This window comes from Lissotriton vulgaris, chromosome 7, assembly GCF_964263255.1.
Source record: "Lissotriton vulgaris chromosome 7, aLisVul1.2, whole genome shotgun sequence".
NCBI classification, from domain to species: domain Eukaryota; kingdom Metazoa; phylum Chordata; class Amphibia; order Caudata; family Salamandridae; genus Lissotriton; species Lissotriton vulgaris.
In genome coordinates this window covers 778,474,657-778,490,870 of record NC_141695.1, presented here as the reverse complement: position 1 = coordinate 778,490,870, position 16,214 = coordinate 778,474,657, and the positions used below count along the sequence as shown (strand labels likewise).

General features: G+C 42.6%; 1 protein-coding gene across 3 annotated transcripts in view; it reads right to left on the bottom strand.

The window, feature by feature from the left end:
- Positions 1 to 16,214, bottom strand: part of SLC38A10 (solute carrier family 38 member 10) — a 394,443-nt gene that overhangs the window by 281,867 nt on the left and 96,362 nt on the right. For all 3 annotated transcript variants that reach the window (XM_086931014.1, XM_086931013.1, XM_086931015.1), the window contains exons 2-5: positions 13,114 to 13,231; positions 10,352 to 10,397; positions 7,924 to 8,017; positions 5,209 to 5,352 (exon numbers count right to left, since the gene is read on the bottom strand). In XM_086931014.1, the coding sequence (XP_086787140.1) occupies positions 5,209 to 5,352; positions 7,924 to 8,017; positions 10,352 to 10,397; positions 13,114 to 13,231 (402 nt within the window). The remainder of the gene's footprint in view (positions 1 to 5,208; positions 5,353 to 7,923; positions 8,018 to 10,351; positions 10,398 to 13,113; positions 13,232 to 16,214) is intronic.

Here is a 16,214-nt window from a genome sequence, read left to right as displayed (position 1 = left end):
TCCAGCAACATACTCATATTTTTTCACCACCCATTTGAAAAATGCACAGGTCTCTCTCCTTGATGGCCAGCACCGACATACACTTTTAGACACACCTCCTGCCACAAGTTCTAGAATTGCAAACGTTAGAGCTGGGGAGCTACGTTCGAATCTCTGCATCAGCTCAACATCCTGTGATTCCAGGCAAATCGATTTGTCTCTCCGTGTCTACCACAAATGAATGTGTTCTTCTGTAATGTAAATTGTGCTCATGCCGTGTTGTCGAGTTCGCGCTATATAATATTGTTAGGAAAAATAAAGTAGGGAACCTCGAGTTCACACACTACTGAACGCGCACTCTTAAGTGCATCAGCAGTGCACTGTGAATCGGAGCGTTTCACAGGCCTGTCACAGATAAGAAATGCTATCAAAACGAAATCCTACAAAACAATATACTACTGGCCGGCAGCAATTCATACCCGGACAATGTCGGGACGGGCTGCTAGTATTAAATAAGACAGAATAGAAGGTTTTGTACAGCATCCTGAATTTGAGTATTTCAAGGGGCTCCCATATGTGGTAATGAAGAAAAAGCAGGCAGAGTTAAATAAACCAATTGCTAAGGATAACACAATTTTGTCAAGAGGGTAAGGCAGGGCTGATTCCAGGTATTCTGGTTTCACGTTTTTCAATTTATCCACAAGATGAGTATCTGTTTACGGCTCACATTTTACATTAGAAGTTAATGCTTTGTCTGCAAGTCGTGTGCCATCAGATGGCATTTCTATCAGGGATTTTTGTACATCTCGCAAGAACCCTGTGGATGATTCCAGTTGTGGCACCCAAGCACCACACTGGTCCCAACTGCCTTTTCTAAGCCTTTGGTAGTGTCCAGGCTGAGCGTATTACATTTCATTTTGTCCTGATTTGTTAACAGGTTAGTGCTGAGGCCATAAGAGACTGCTGTCAAGTTTTATACCACCATGCCCCACAATGCATGCAAAAAGCATCCCAGGCGGACACTGCAGTTCACAAAGCATAAGGCAAAGCTTATGGAGTATATACAGTTGAAAAATGTCTTCATTTAACTCTATCTGGCGGGGTGGTCAGAAACACATTGGGGTTGAGACTGCTGATAGTCCTGGACCACTAAAGCTAATGGGATAACCCAGTATCCTGCAGAACCTGGGATGTCTAGTGGCATGCAACAACAATCAGTTCTGTAGGGAGTGTTGTATTTTTTCTACATGAATTGTTTGGATGCCTCGAATCCATAGGCCTAGAGGTAATATAATCAATATATCAGGTATTTACTCATTTTTACCTATAAGTAATCCAAGCCAATAACAAGGTATGGATTTAGGACACGTTATGCTATTCATCAGATATAGTGAAACCTTACAAATAGTGACATATCTGGCTTGAGGGCTCTTAAGCCAGATCTTCAATATCGGCAGAGTTTTCCTACTTTTTGAGGCTCTCTCACCACAGGCTGCAAAAGTGAAAAAACGAATCAATAACTTGTGCCTATGTGTACGCTCCACATTGGAAACAATACAACCATGTCTGTACCTCTGACGGTCGTCCAAGCGTCCCAGACGACTTGGATGACCGTCAGAGGTACCGACGGACAGAGCGGTGCCTCCTTTACCCTGAGCCGTTGCCAAGTGGGGCGAGGTATCTCCTCCGTATACTTGAGATTCTTCAAGAGATACAAGAATTGTGAACTGTGAAAAACAGGTGACATGGTTGTATTTTTTTCATTTTTTCACTTTTGCAGCAGCATAAATATTTGGATAGGTCCTGATGAAAGCACAAGGCACAGGATTGCCTAGATGTGCTGAAACATGTCGATCATTTAAATATAAGAGAAAGCTATCTTTTTGAAACTGTTCTTTTGCACTGTTCTTTAATGTTGGACCGTGGCAGACAGGAATAAAGTTGTGGTCTTGCCACGCTTCAATTTTAATCTTACTTTCACGATTGTACTGCACTTTTCCCCATACACTCTATAATACATCTGCTCACATCTGTGTGATTAAACTATCAAGTATAGATTTATAAAACATCCTAGGGCTCCTCCATCAACAGGGTGGAGTTGTAGCCCTTATAGTCACCAGGTTGACTATTAAAGGAGACCCAGATGATGAAGCATGCCACCTGGAACGGTGAGTGATGGGAATCCGAATATTTATTGTATACTTTTTCAGGATATTTTTGGGATAGCTTTGACTAGTTCGAATATACGTGGTTCCATTCGTGTCTAGACTCTGGGATAGTGTTGTTTTTCGTATAGTTAAAGTGGGCTATACATCCCGGTGGTCTTTAAACTTTTGCCTCTGACCCTATCTAAAATGTGTTGTATTATGCCTCTTTGTTTCCCCCACCCAAGTGCCCCCCCCCCCTTCATGGCCCACCTGCTTCGTGTTGTGCAGAACTCGAGAGCGGCAGCACCCCTTACCAGATACTGACCGCCTCCACAGCGCGCAGTTAGAGTGTGCCGCGTCATCTGTCAAGACTCAGGCAGCTGTGGGGCCGTAACAATGATCAGGAGAGAAACCAGCCTGCACAGTCCCTTCACTTAGGGGAGACTGGACCTTGCGTACGTTGCACATCTAGGGAAGCCGTACCCACCCTGCGCACTGAGTTTGGTGCAATTGCACAGCTGCAGGAGACATTCTCCGCATAACCCTGCGAGGTCTGGACCTACCGGTCAGAGGCTCCTGGCCCATTACAGATTTGGGGGCATTCTATGTTCCAGGCAGAGGGCCCAGAAGGGGTTTGTGTGAGCCTGCACTGCAGAAGTATGTTCCTTGGTCAGTGCGTGGTAGTTAGTATCCCATAAGGCCAAATAGAAGAGAATGTGCTTTTCTTCCATTCAGCAACGGGTGATACCAGATTACTGTATCACGTCTAGTAGGTGTGCATGTGCGTCTGTGCCCTACATCTTGTTCATGAATGCACTAGTCTGAGAAAAGTTCACAGAATTTACCATAACCAGCCTAATAGCAGCGCAAGTGTGCTGTGCCCTATGTTTTATGGTTATATGTTGCAATTCATGTGTTCATCTCTAAATCAGTCTGCCATACCAGCAAAGTATTTATAAAATATGTTGATTTTAGGCCTGTAGTGATCAAGATAATGGGTACTATCCAAATAATTGGACTGTTTATTATTCATGCCGTTTTTGGTCTTGTTGGATGTATAATACAGCAATCTATTTTACATAATCTTGTGTGGAGTCTCTTTTATGGTGTATTCATTGTGTTGCTGTGTGAATGTGTTGCACAAAAGCATTACACGTTGCCTGCCTGCTCTCTGCAAAGCTACCAGAGGGTGAACACCGGTTATCTTTAGTGTATAACTGACGTGCACGGACTAGTGGTGGGTTCGGCCTGGCTTAGGTGCATACCCAAGGCAACCAGATACCCCATTTCTAACACTGTGGCATTGCCAATAAACCCTGGAGCTCGGGTTGCATAAGTATTATGGCTGGGATCAGTGCCGAGCTCAGAGATAGAGTCCGCAACTTCAGAGTATCCTGGGGGTCATGATACTCCTCATGGTTGGAGGAATGAAAGCTGCATTTTGACTTCTTATGTTTCTTATTTTAAAAGTACTTGATGATTTTGATCTGGAGGATGAACCCTTGTAAGAATGACCACGGAAATGAAAATGCACCCATGCCCTCAAGCAGGAGCTGGCCTGTCTGCAATGATCAACAGAGTAGAGTTTGGCCTTGTGGTCCTGGGTGGCTTTCAGATTCCTCTGAGGACATTTGTAGTAAAACGCCGAGTTGTGGGAGAAGCCCAAACACTTGAGACAAACCTTGAGGGAGTTCTGTAACCAACATTTGTTAGTGGCAGTACCCACAAGGGTTGAACACTGTTGCTTTAGACAGGGGTGGGGAGATTAGTTCCTTGCACACTGGACATAAGTTTGAAAATATAGTCCATCAAGCCTGCCACAAATTTGAAGGCGCGAGCTCCACTTCCTCTTCGGAAGGCGTAGAAAGAAAGTACCCACCTTCAGCAAACTGGGACGGAACGGATCTGACTCAAAGCTGCACAACGCCACATACGGATGCATGAAAAGTTTCCAGATACAGTCCTGGCACTTGGGGTTATTCACAAGATGAGGAATCTGTGGTTAGACTCATTCATCAGAAAATTGTGTAAGCAACTCCAAAATTACTTTCATAGGAGGGTTCAGTTGCTCAGTTTTAGTTCTGGTGAGTGGATAACAGTGTATGCAAGCTGAGTTTAGTTGAATAGGATAGGTTCAAGGTTGTCGAGGTAAACAAGATGGGAGAGTGGAATTTTTGTAGAGTTCTGAAATGCTGCCATGAGGATAGAATATATGGGAAGCAATCAAGGGCTGGACTGCAGTAGAGACTTTTTCTTGAGAGTATCGACTGCAGGAAGGAAGGAGGACTCTAATTACATGGAGTTACTGGCGATTTGGGGAAAAGTGTGTTGAATGACATTTTTGACGTGGCTACTCCTGTTACAGAGGACAATATTGCTAGCCACGTTATACATATGAGAAGAAACAGGACTGTTTGATTGTTCTCACTCTTATGTTTGGGTTATTGTGTTACACGTTTCTTTAGTCGGGCTCAGTGTGTAACTTTTCCATTTACGTTATTGTGGGATTATTTTTCTATTTCTTCCTTTGAATTCTTGTTTTCTGTTCTCCGTTATCTTTGCTTTCTTCGCTTTTCTGTGTCGTCCAGTTTTGTTTGAGTGGGAGAATTGTGCAGCATACTTGACTCTCCTTCACCTCGCTGTTGTCCATTCCCATGATCTAGCACGTGCTCTTCAGTTCTGTCACCTGGAATGTTACAGTGCAGAGCGCATGCCCCTGCACACTACAATATATTCTGAATTACTGTGGACTTTGGCATTGTGCTAGAATAAAGAAGTTTCCTACCAGCTGCATTCGACTGTTTTTCTTGCAGGAAACTAAACTGAAAAGCTATGCAAAAGCAAACGTTCAACCTACAGTTTGCAAAACACCAGACTGGGAACATTAACAGTATGAGGGACATTGACAGCTAAGCCCAAGCGCAAGGATGTACAGAAGACAATCTTTTATATTATACTGCAACTGATTCTTTTGGTTATACCCCTGCCCTCCTACTTCTCTAGTCTTTCCCTCTCCATCTATTCACCAGTACTTATCCACATCTTTCCCCTCAAAAGCAGCATCTTTGTTCCTTCTTCTTACCACAAACATGAAGACAGTGTAAAAGATGAGGGCCATTGCACTGAAGGACTGAATGGAAGCCATCATGTTTCTCTGCAGGCTCAGCGGAAGGACGATGCACAGCGAGACGGTGATCAGCAGAAAGATGCGGAAACTTCCAGTCACCTGCATACAGAGAAGTAAATGTATCATGCCATAAGCAACACATCTCTAGGTCTTTCACCCCCCTCCCCCCCACACATTTCCTTTGTTATGAACACTGTGATAACTCCCGTTTAGACCTCTTCTAGTTTTGTTATATCTCTTTTAGTAGAAAGGTTGAAGTTTCAGACACACACAGAAGTGTTAGTATCACGTCTGCCTGCTATCTAGGCTGAAAGTGTATTATTGTTTTTATTATGGATGCTGCCATAACATCATGGATGCTTACAGTGAATGCAGACATGTTTTTATTGTTTCAGTTATAGGAGCATATTACCTATATGTAATTAGAGACAACACAATAATTTTCCTATTTGTTTAGTCTTGTTAGACTTTAGCGTCTACAAGTACTTTTTTGTTTCATAAATATGAAAAAATAGGGAAATCAGATACTATGAAAATGCAGTTATCTGACCATAAGTGAGAGAGGATTCACATAAGACTTCACACCAGAGGACTATCATGCCAGAGGTCATGCTGGTTTGCAGCTACCATCAGCCTCGGTCAGAGACTGCTCCTGGGGCAAGGCACAGAAATGTCCTTGTCTTGCAGTGCTCATCATTCCCGAGCAAACGCTGTGACAAAGAATAGTTAACCGCTAACTTTACAGAGAAAAGGTATGGTATGCAGTCCATCTTAAGAAAGTCGATTTATAGGCTTGATATTTTTTGCTTCTAGCAGAGTGCTTAGAAACAGCGGTTTAAGGATGCTAGCAACTTACTAACCAGGTTTTGAATGTTTAAATAGTTTTCCCTGGACACGTCATGCATTACTGAATTTATTTTCTCATTCCACGGGGTTACCGGCTATATTTTAAATACTAGACGTGGGTTTTAGAAATAAGTATTTTAAAATTCATCCCGTGTCTTTGTGCTATTTTGAGTGGGATATTAATTTTTGAAAGGGGTTTGGAGATCCACTGTGTCCCTCAACCCATCCAGTGGACTGTTCGTGATCAGGAAACACTTACGGGTGCAAGTACAACTGGAATTCTAATTCATATTGGTGCACTGAACTGGTTCTTGCACCACGGGATTTGAAATGAGACATTTGCAGCTAGAAGGGGGAGACCCAGAACATAACACCTTCACTGTGAAGAACAGCACCGATGGTCACGAGAAAAGCATAAAAACTATGTATGGCTCTCTATACAGAAACATTTCTGACTGGGAGGTATTATATACGAATTTGCAGCTGTGCGTTTTCTGCATAATTAAGGGTTTGCCGCATGTGACGCATGATCAATCATCTGCTGCATAACTGCAGATTGTAACCAAACCAAATTGTTTATAGATCAAACGGATCAAAAGTTACTAAAGATGAGGTGAAAAGTGTTCTTTGCACAGAGGAAGGCCTTTCTCAAACGTGGACTGGTCACCTTTCTGTTGTTTATTACTAATGGTATGTTAATTATTGGGTTCTTCTGAGTGGCTGTAAATGGACACAGGAATGTAGATGAAGTTAAAGTTGCTTTATTCCAGAACATCCAAACAGCACAAAGAGGACTGTCCTGGAATCCTCCATCCGAACCCTCTCTCCCTGGATTATAATTGAACATTCTACCTCATGAAACACCTGACACAACATTAACCCTATGCCCAGACAGTGTTAACAAGTGTAAAAATTATAAAATAATGAAGTCCACTCTAAAGCATAATTCGGGCCTTCCGTTGACACAATTCCAATGGAAATGGGTAGGACACCAGCTAAGAAGTGGTGTTATGAGGTGGAAAACTGTACTCGCTAGCAGTGGTCTCATCCAAAACTGTCTCTGAGGCTATTATGGCAGAGGTAATTTCAAACAGGAGTACTGAACCTGGATTTACAGACCGACTCTGCTGTGAGGAGCCTAAACCACCTCAATCAGCCTGACCTCCCAAGGTCAACAGTAGAAATCTATTCAATCAAGAAGCGTGCCCACTTTATGACTCATTCATTTAAGGTGCAATATTTTGTATCCTTCGACATCTTTCTCGCTGGTCCCTTGCAGACCTTTTATTTTAGGTCAGTTTGGGGGCACAATGCAATGTGTACAGAAGAAGACATGTAGGGAAGTTAAACTGAACGAACTTGTCTCTCTTGCCTACGCTGTGAAGAGCATGTTTACAAAACTTTTGACATTGCAGATTGAAGATGTCTGAATAATCTTAGCAATGCTGACAAACAGTGCATAAACCAAACCCAACCTGGTCAAACCAGAATTAGTAAAAACATTCCAGGTATCTTGTTGACCCAGTCACAGCTTGCCAAACAATACAGGAGTAGTTTTAAAGCAAACTGCTGTCAGTTCAGAGTTGCAGATTTTAGCAGCATGCTGAAAAGCATAAGTATGACTGAGGTATCAGATTTGGAAGAATGAAGGCGAGAGTGGTATTCAAGAAAAAAGGTTCTGCAATTCGATGGTCATTTTTACCAACAAGACCAAGGAAGGTGGGTTTGTGCATGGCAAGATAGCAAGGAATAAACTACAGTGTTTAAAAACAGCTGCCATGCGGGAAGACCGTCAGGGGCAGATTGCTGAAGAACTTTCTTTACCTGAAGTCCAAGTAGGCGAGCGAAGAAGTTTGATCCCAAGTCGCCGATCACAACATAAAAGGCAATGCACGTCCCCAACATCAGCCCAATCATGCTGCAAATTGAAACAAGGGGAGTTAGAGGAGGTATAACTGTGTTAGTGACATAGGAAGTGATGGTAACTGATACACTTGATCGTCATAATTGTAGTGCATTATTGAGATACTTTCTTGTTCATGTTTTGTGGCCATTGTTACGTCACAAGCAATGTGACATCAATGAGCTCACCATACACAACTCAATCGTGAGCAGGCTCAGTAAGGCAGCGTATGCAGAGTAGCAAAGCTAGCATAGGGTAGGGCTACAAGCTCTAAGAAACCACTGAAATTCTCAGAAAGTGAACAGACCCGATATGTTCTGATGCCACTTAATCTCCAGGTTTCTGATCATATTTTCCAGAAATTAGAATCCAAGCTCTAAGCTTCGAAGAGCAAATACCATAACATCTTGAGTTTTCATGGGTGTCTGAGAATAGGGAGGGTTTACCAAGAGCACTATTAAAATTCACCTGATCCAGCTTTTGAGACTGGCGACAGACTGTTTGGAAAATTACAGGAAGCTCAATTTTGGCTTATGCTAATTCATGTCCCAAATTTTGTGACAGAGCTCTGTGCCTGAGATCGGTACATGAACCTTAAAATTAAAAAAACAGGCCATCTGAAGCAAGCAAACACAATCTAATCTGCTAGTTAAACTGCCCACTAAAAACCGCATCTAGGTTTCTCTCAAGCTAATTCTATCATCATTGCAATGAGAAGGCACAACAGTAATTTGCACAAATCTACATCGAGACTGAATGGGGATTGCTGGCAGAAAGTAAGCTATAGCCTGAAAAATTGGTTTAATTGCTCAGTTGTAAATTGTTCAAATTACAGATGTCTGCCTCTTGTCTGTCCCTTAGGTAGAGAAGGCAGGCACAGACCCAGGTCTTCAAGGACTCGTGTTGGAGGATTCATTCCCCAAAAAGTCACTTAAAGAACTTGTTGTAAATAGAAAGTCCCGGAGCCAGGTATACAAAACAGGATAGCTTTATTCAGGCTTAGGTTCCAGGTCAAGTTCAAGGTAAGAAGATGAGTAGATGGAAATGGAAACCCCACCAGGAGCGACCTCCCTGTCACTCAGCCTGCCTGCCTTCAACTGCCACTCTACACTCAAGCCATGCACCCAAACATTCCATGAGGTCATCAGGCATTCTAACACACATACTATAGCCTTATAGCCGCCGTAGAGGGCTATACCGGCTATTAAAGGCCCTCTCCAGCGTTAAAGGCCCGAGCCGAAGGCGAGGGCCTTTAACAAGGGAGAGTGACTTTAATAGCGGTATAGCCCATCTACGAAGGGCTATAAGGCTATTAGAACATTCTGTCACTAGAGGACAGAATGTTCTAACAAAAAAACAAAGCCTTTTGGGAGCGTGAGGGGATTGGAATCCCCTCAGGCTCCCTGAACCCTTTGTTCACAGCCAGAGCTGTGAACAAAGAAACATTGGAATGTTGGAGCTCTGGGCTTATACCAGCCATTACAAGCCCAGAGCACTCCATTGTTTTCAATGGAGCTCCCAACATTCCAATGTTCTACTAGATGAGCAACAGGGAAGACACTAAGAGAGTAACGAAAGGCACAAGTCACTTATAACAGAACTATACCGAAGGTAATGGAAAATACAAGCAATATGAAAGGTTTACGAAAGCGATGCTCAGCCAAGGCTGCTGTTGTCAAAACATTCCCCAAGATACACATAAAGCGTCAACATGAGATGCTCAAGAAAGAGCAAAATCATCCCCTTTAAATGGGAACAAGTTTAGAAATAAGAGCAAAGAATAAGGAACTGAGGGATATGGTAAACAAATGGATCAAAATAGAGTTATGTTTATTTTTGTAAACATCATGATAATTTAAGTGCAACTCACAGGCTTTCCCGAAAAACATTTCAGTTGAATGGAAGAGCGCATTAGTTTAAAGAGAGGGTTGATGGGTCTTAGGACACAAACCTAGATTTTAGGTCTGTGCGTCACTCTGACAAAGTCTTTGCATAGACCCAAAACCTAAGTAGTAATACGAGAGCCACCACCCAGCCTATTCTTTTTACACAAATTCTCCTATGCATCAGATTAGCCCAAAAACCTTTTTTTTCGGTGCGTCTTTGGCCTTGTGGTTACAGTAAATGCATACCATACTCATTTTGAGCAAGTACCCGTTCATTTTTCCAGTCCATTTTATTGAGGGGTGCTCTCATTCCCGACCTTCAGTAAACCATCAATATAAAGGGAGTTATTTCCCACCACACCTATCTGAAGAAGAAATTCAAAACTAATAAAGAAATACGAATCTGAGACAAAGAAGAGTGTCACATCCATCAAAAAGAGAAATTCTTCCACTTCAGGAGTACCTGGTTTCCACCAACATCTTCCCTGCTTTTCCGTAGGCATGAAAAGCTAGAAAGAAAGAAAATAATCTCATGTCAGTGCGCTATGAATCAGGAGGGACTTTCATTTCCCTTGACAGGTCAGTCACAACCCTAACGCAGGAACTGAACCCAGCACACATCACTGAGTCTTTTGGGGTATGCTAAGTTTTATTTTTTCACAATATGAAAATTTGACCTTCTTTATCCTAAGTGCCTCTTACTACACATCGACCACTTGTGTCCCCCCAAAACATACGAATATGCCCCTTCAAACACACACCACACTATGTTTCCCTCACATCCCACCCACAATTGTCCCTTCTAAAGATACTTTACCTTCGCTCTCCTTTCAATCTGATCCACAACAACCAGCTCCAAGCAGACCCACCATCAATCTCCAAATACACACCCAGCACCCACTACCCATCCCCCATCTTTCAATAAACAACCATTACATACTCCCCAAAAAACAGATTTTACCAGCCCCTAAATATGCCCGGTGTCAAGAGCCTCCTCTGCGACTGGCACTGGAGAAGACTGATCAAATTAGTTGATAGAATTCGAAATACCAGCGGACCAACATATTCTGCAGTCGTCAGAGTAAGAGGTTATTTGGTAATATAACTGTAACGTGGAGGCACTAGAACGGCGTGGTGTTTATGCAGTGGGAGACTAGCAGACAAGAGGGGAACAATACTTCCAGCGCTCAGTGATGCACCAGGTTGTGTGGCAACAAGTGGCAATGTGGGTAAAGCAGCCAAAGCCTAACAAGCAAGCACGATAGATAGTGTAAGAGTGAGGAGTGAGGAGGAAAGAGAAACCTAAATGGAACATCAGTGCTAATACGCGAGGCAGTGTGCAATATTCACACAAAGAAACCTGGAAGACCATGAAAGTGTGCAGCAAGAGTGAAACAGGAGATGGTGCATGTCCCGCAATGCAAGTTCCTAAATAGAGTATATGGTTGCAGAACAATGAGAGCCTACAGGAGCACTCAAGGATGAATGTCCTTGATTTTAGGTTTGGGAAAATCAAGTTAACCAAAAGCTAGTTCAATGAAACTCAGTGATAGAACAAACTGATATAAAACACTTGATGTTGCAACTGTATTGTGTAGGACAGGATGACCTGAATTAATTCCTAGCAAAACATGAAAACGTAATCCCTTTTTGCAATAAATGGTGCAATTTTAGCAAACGTACAGAGCCCAGTTGTTTCATCAGCAGTCCGACTTATTTCCGAACACTGTGGGTGGGAACGAAAGGACCTCCAAAAATGTTACATCTAGTCATAATAAGAACAGCTAAATCTGGGGCATAAGACACCAGGGGAAAGGGGAGGTGGAGCAATCATACACGCCTGCTTCAAGAACCAATACAGAAGTAGGCTGACAAGGGGGAGAGGGAGGTGATGGAGGCGAGAGAGCACTGTCAGCCACCCACGAATGAGTCTTGCAGATGTTTCTGTTTTTTAGACCACTGAGAATTGAAACGTAATGCAATCTAGAGCATTTACCCTTGCCTCGCTGACATTGGTACAGTCAGCAAGCTACAGGTCCAAATAGCTCACTTCCAATCCTGCCAACTCTGAGCTCGTTATGGCTGGACTTCAAGTCCTCAGAGAAACGTAATCATGTTAGGTCACAAGATCAGGACTTGGCCCATGCATAGTGTATACAGTTTGCCAGATCAAGTCGTTTTCAAATCTAGAACCAGAGGATCCCATTAAGACTAAGCTTGGCATATGTTCAACTCAGTCCATGCCTATTGAGCTTTCGCAAACACTGTCTAGTTGGAACTTCTCCTGATGGTCTTCCGAACCACTTCACTGCATAGTGAAAGTACTAAACACATCATCAAGAGCATGATCAAAACCAAGTGCCTTACAAAAAAGTGCCTACAGGCCCAGATTCGCTCATGCTTGCATCCCAGGACTGAAGTTTGAACTGGATAATGGTATTGTGCAGGCACAGCCCAAACTTCATCATGTGATGGACTCTGTTGGAATAGAGCGAGGGGGCTGATGGGAGGTGGAGCAGGGTCGGGGGAACTAAACTAGACCTGCAACGCTTTATTTTCTGTGACATCATAACACATAGTCAAGCCTATCTGTGACACCATGACCCCCTAGTCTTGGACAGTTACATTATTTCTTTTCCTCAGTGTATATATGCATAGAAAGGTGGAGTATGATGGATGCATATTGAAGGGATCATGGTACCTGGGGTGTGGCGGTGGAAAAAGACGCACACAGACAACAGAAGGTTGAGAAAACAAGCGTAGGGTTCCCTGTGTGTATAAATGATATAGGTCGGCTGTGAAAATGAGTGAAAGGCACATAACTGCCGCCAGGAGCATGCTGGGATAGTCAGCATGCTATGAACGCTCTAATCTATTAGGAACATAATGTTAGGGCAATTCAGTTACGAGTATCCCATCAGACTTCACGTACGGTTGGTTGTACTGGACTAAGTGGCTAGTTGAGAATAAGATGATTTCCGAAAAATTGAACCTTTTGTTTTGTTTGACATGTGACTCACTCTGCTCAGTTTAACCAGATCAAGAGAACAAGCTTTGAAATGCATTAAACTTTGGTTCAAGTGAGCCAACAGGAGGACTATGCACTATGCATAAACCCAAACAAAGAAAGAAATCCTTTCACCCACCCTTAATACAAGGCAACTAAAAACTCCAAACTCAATCCTGAATCAGCCATGTTAAAAATGTACAAAGCAGTATGCTCACCTAGGCCAGCGTATGTTCTGCGTTTGCTGAGGTTGGCCGATTTCACCAAGAACATACAGGACTGGTGGGTCATCCAGGAACATAAGAGAAGCAGCAGTGCCCCCAGCAGAATGCCACACTACAAACGACACAAGATGAAATGAGTAAGAGCGTGGCTGCTTGTAGAGGAACTCAAGCATTCCACGTTTTCAAATGGAAGGCACATACATCACTTTTTTCTTTATTAGTGCCAGGCTGAGAAAAAACAACACATTTAGACATTTAGCACCTATAAACACTGCTGTGTTTAAATTTAAGGCTAGCACGGATAGTATGGCGATGTTCATCGCCCAGAGCTACATGTGTATCAAACTCAAAAAACCTAGCAGCTCAATGGTAGTATTTAAAAACCTTTATTTAACACTTTTATTAAGCGGGTAAATGCCGTATTACCGACTCTGCCCACTGAAGTATTATACAAGTAGTACATGTAGCCTAAATCCAAATACATATAACTACAACACATCATCACACAATAAGTAAAGATCTAATCCTACTGTCCTGTAACTTTGTTGAATATTTTTCAGCCTAAATATTTGATAAAAAGGTGCTTTTAAACCTCAATCAATTAATTCCACACAATTCTTATATAGAAAAAGAATACATTTCATTAATATGATATCTGCACTGAGGTTGCTTTTCTTCTTTCTTCAAAACAGATTAGGAGTCTTGAGAGCCTCTTGGTTTTTGCGACATTTTCTCAGGATACTGAGACAATCAGCGGTTACTGAGCAGCATCCCGTGTGGGCAATCATTGACCCATGGCCGGTCTAAGGGGAGTGTGACTGGTGTGGTTGCACTGGGCGCTGACCTGTAGAGGATGCGCTTGCCTCCTGGACGCGCGCTGTGTTTAGCAATAACTTGTGATTGGAGAGATGAGAGGCACTTTTGCCAGGTGGTAGTGTGGGAATCCGAGGAGGTGGTTATGGGGTATGGGGCGCCCAAAAAAAATATCGCACTGGGTGCCACCAGCTCTAAAGCCGGCCCTGCATTGCCCACTGAGGTAGCAGGGACACCAGTATTCTTTCATTCCGAGTGAGCAATCTAATGGCAATCTTTCGGCACTGGATTCTCCAGGGAAGTGTATTCGAATAAACTACGTTTAGTCATAATGTGTTTCGGATTCAAAACACACATCCAGCATAAAAAAGCAGGAAACACTCAATGCCCAACCTCTGCTATAGCTTCAAATAAGAATAGAAGCTTCGATTATCTGTAAAAATACATATGTTAGTATTCTGGAAGCACGGAGTTTGCCTTAGACTTGATGCAGTTTTTCCATCAGGGGAAATACAATGTTTAAAACAGGTGTTGCCCTTTTTAACTGCGATAAAATGATTGAGGTATTGTGTAAATAAGGTTTCTCTATTGTTTAGAGGGCACACCTTCAAACAATAAAGAATATTCTCAAGTACCAGTAACTAAAAAGAACCGTTTAAATTGTGATACCATGAATAAATAACAAGCTTTGGAAATGGAATAGTTCTCACATTTGCGGGAGTTGGAGCTATTGGCATTATAAATGCCCATTTTTTTACCTATGCAATAGGTATGCCCCACCCACCTTACTAAAATAAAGAACTCTGTTGTGTTTATTTTTTTATGTAGTACATCTGCAATGGTACTCCAGTTAAAACAAGCAGTGTTGCGAGGGTGCAGTACCACAGGCTGTCACTGGGTGTCTATTAGGACCTCTTTTGGCCACATATGGTTCTGCATCCTGCATCATGTCTATGCAAAGGAGAGCTGCCGACTGGTGGGCTGAGGATCCAGTTCGTGTCTGCTGTTAGGCTCAACATCCCGTGATAAGTGGCTGATTGTTTAATTTCCCAAGCCCATGTCTAGGTGTCCTATATAAATAAAAGAGCTTGTAAAGTAACAAAAAAAAACACATTTGTGGCACGAGGGGTGGTGGAGGCCTGCGAGCAGTGTTGTGGGAGTGTGTGAGGGGAGGCACAGGAAGAATAAGGGAAATGAACCAACCAAAGCAGTGTGGTGGGAGGGGTGGCACAGGAGATAAAGAAATGGTAAGTAAATGATGCAAAAGAAGTTTCACTGCACAAGTAAGCAGAACAGTTAACGGGCAAAGAGGCAGGCCAACAAAAAAAAAGAGTTCTCTTTAAGTATAGCTATCCTGAACAGTAAGAACACATGTAAGAGGGCCAGTCCTCATGGAGGGATACAAAATTCCAGAAGGAGGGCGTACTAAGTGTATTTGATGATGAAAAGCCAGCATTTCTAAAGGACAGCAACAGGAATCAAAGAAAAAGATTGGTGTTTTTTCAAGCCCCTATCCTGGATACAGTATGTCTTGAAGAGACAGCGCAAGTGCTGCCTAGGGAGACCTAAAAACAGAAGGTGGTAGTACCAAGTAGGGTCTATAGTCCGGCCACTGGAATTATGCAATTGTGATGACACAGCGATTGTGATGACACAGCGATTTTCACATAATTGTAGATTTACCGCATTTGCCACATAAACCATAATCTGCTGATTTTATCATAAAGCTTTTTTCCTAGGTCAAACGGCTCAAAAGTTACTAAAAACGCAGCAACACTGGTGAACTTTCTGCAGCTTATTGCTATATTTAGGTGATACTAATAAGATGCAACTAAGGCCCAGACAGTGCCAACACATTTAAAAAAGACAAAATAATGACGTTAAACTATCACAAAATGTGTGATGCATAATTTGCCTTTTATTGCCGCATAAACGACTCCACCCTGCCGCATAATTTGGCCCTCCCCTGTTTCATAATTACACTGGCTCTGCCTATAGTAGACCTGAACGTTTTATTGCTTTCAGGAGCTGGAGGCTAGATGTTTGATCCTTTGGCTAATTTAGCAGTTTACAGCCACACTATGGGAATTTCAGTACTCTCAGTCTGCAAATTTGTGTAGAAACATCTAATAAAGTCAGAGTCGTGCACCCACTGAATCACCCATACAGACACTCATACCCACTAATTCACCAATACACCTTAAAATATATCTATACTACTATTATAAAGAGAGAACAGAAACCTTTTAGCAAGGTAAACTCGGGAACCACAGCGCCAATCC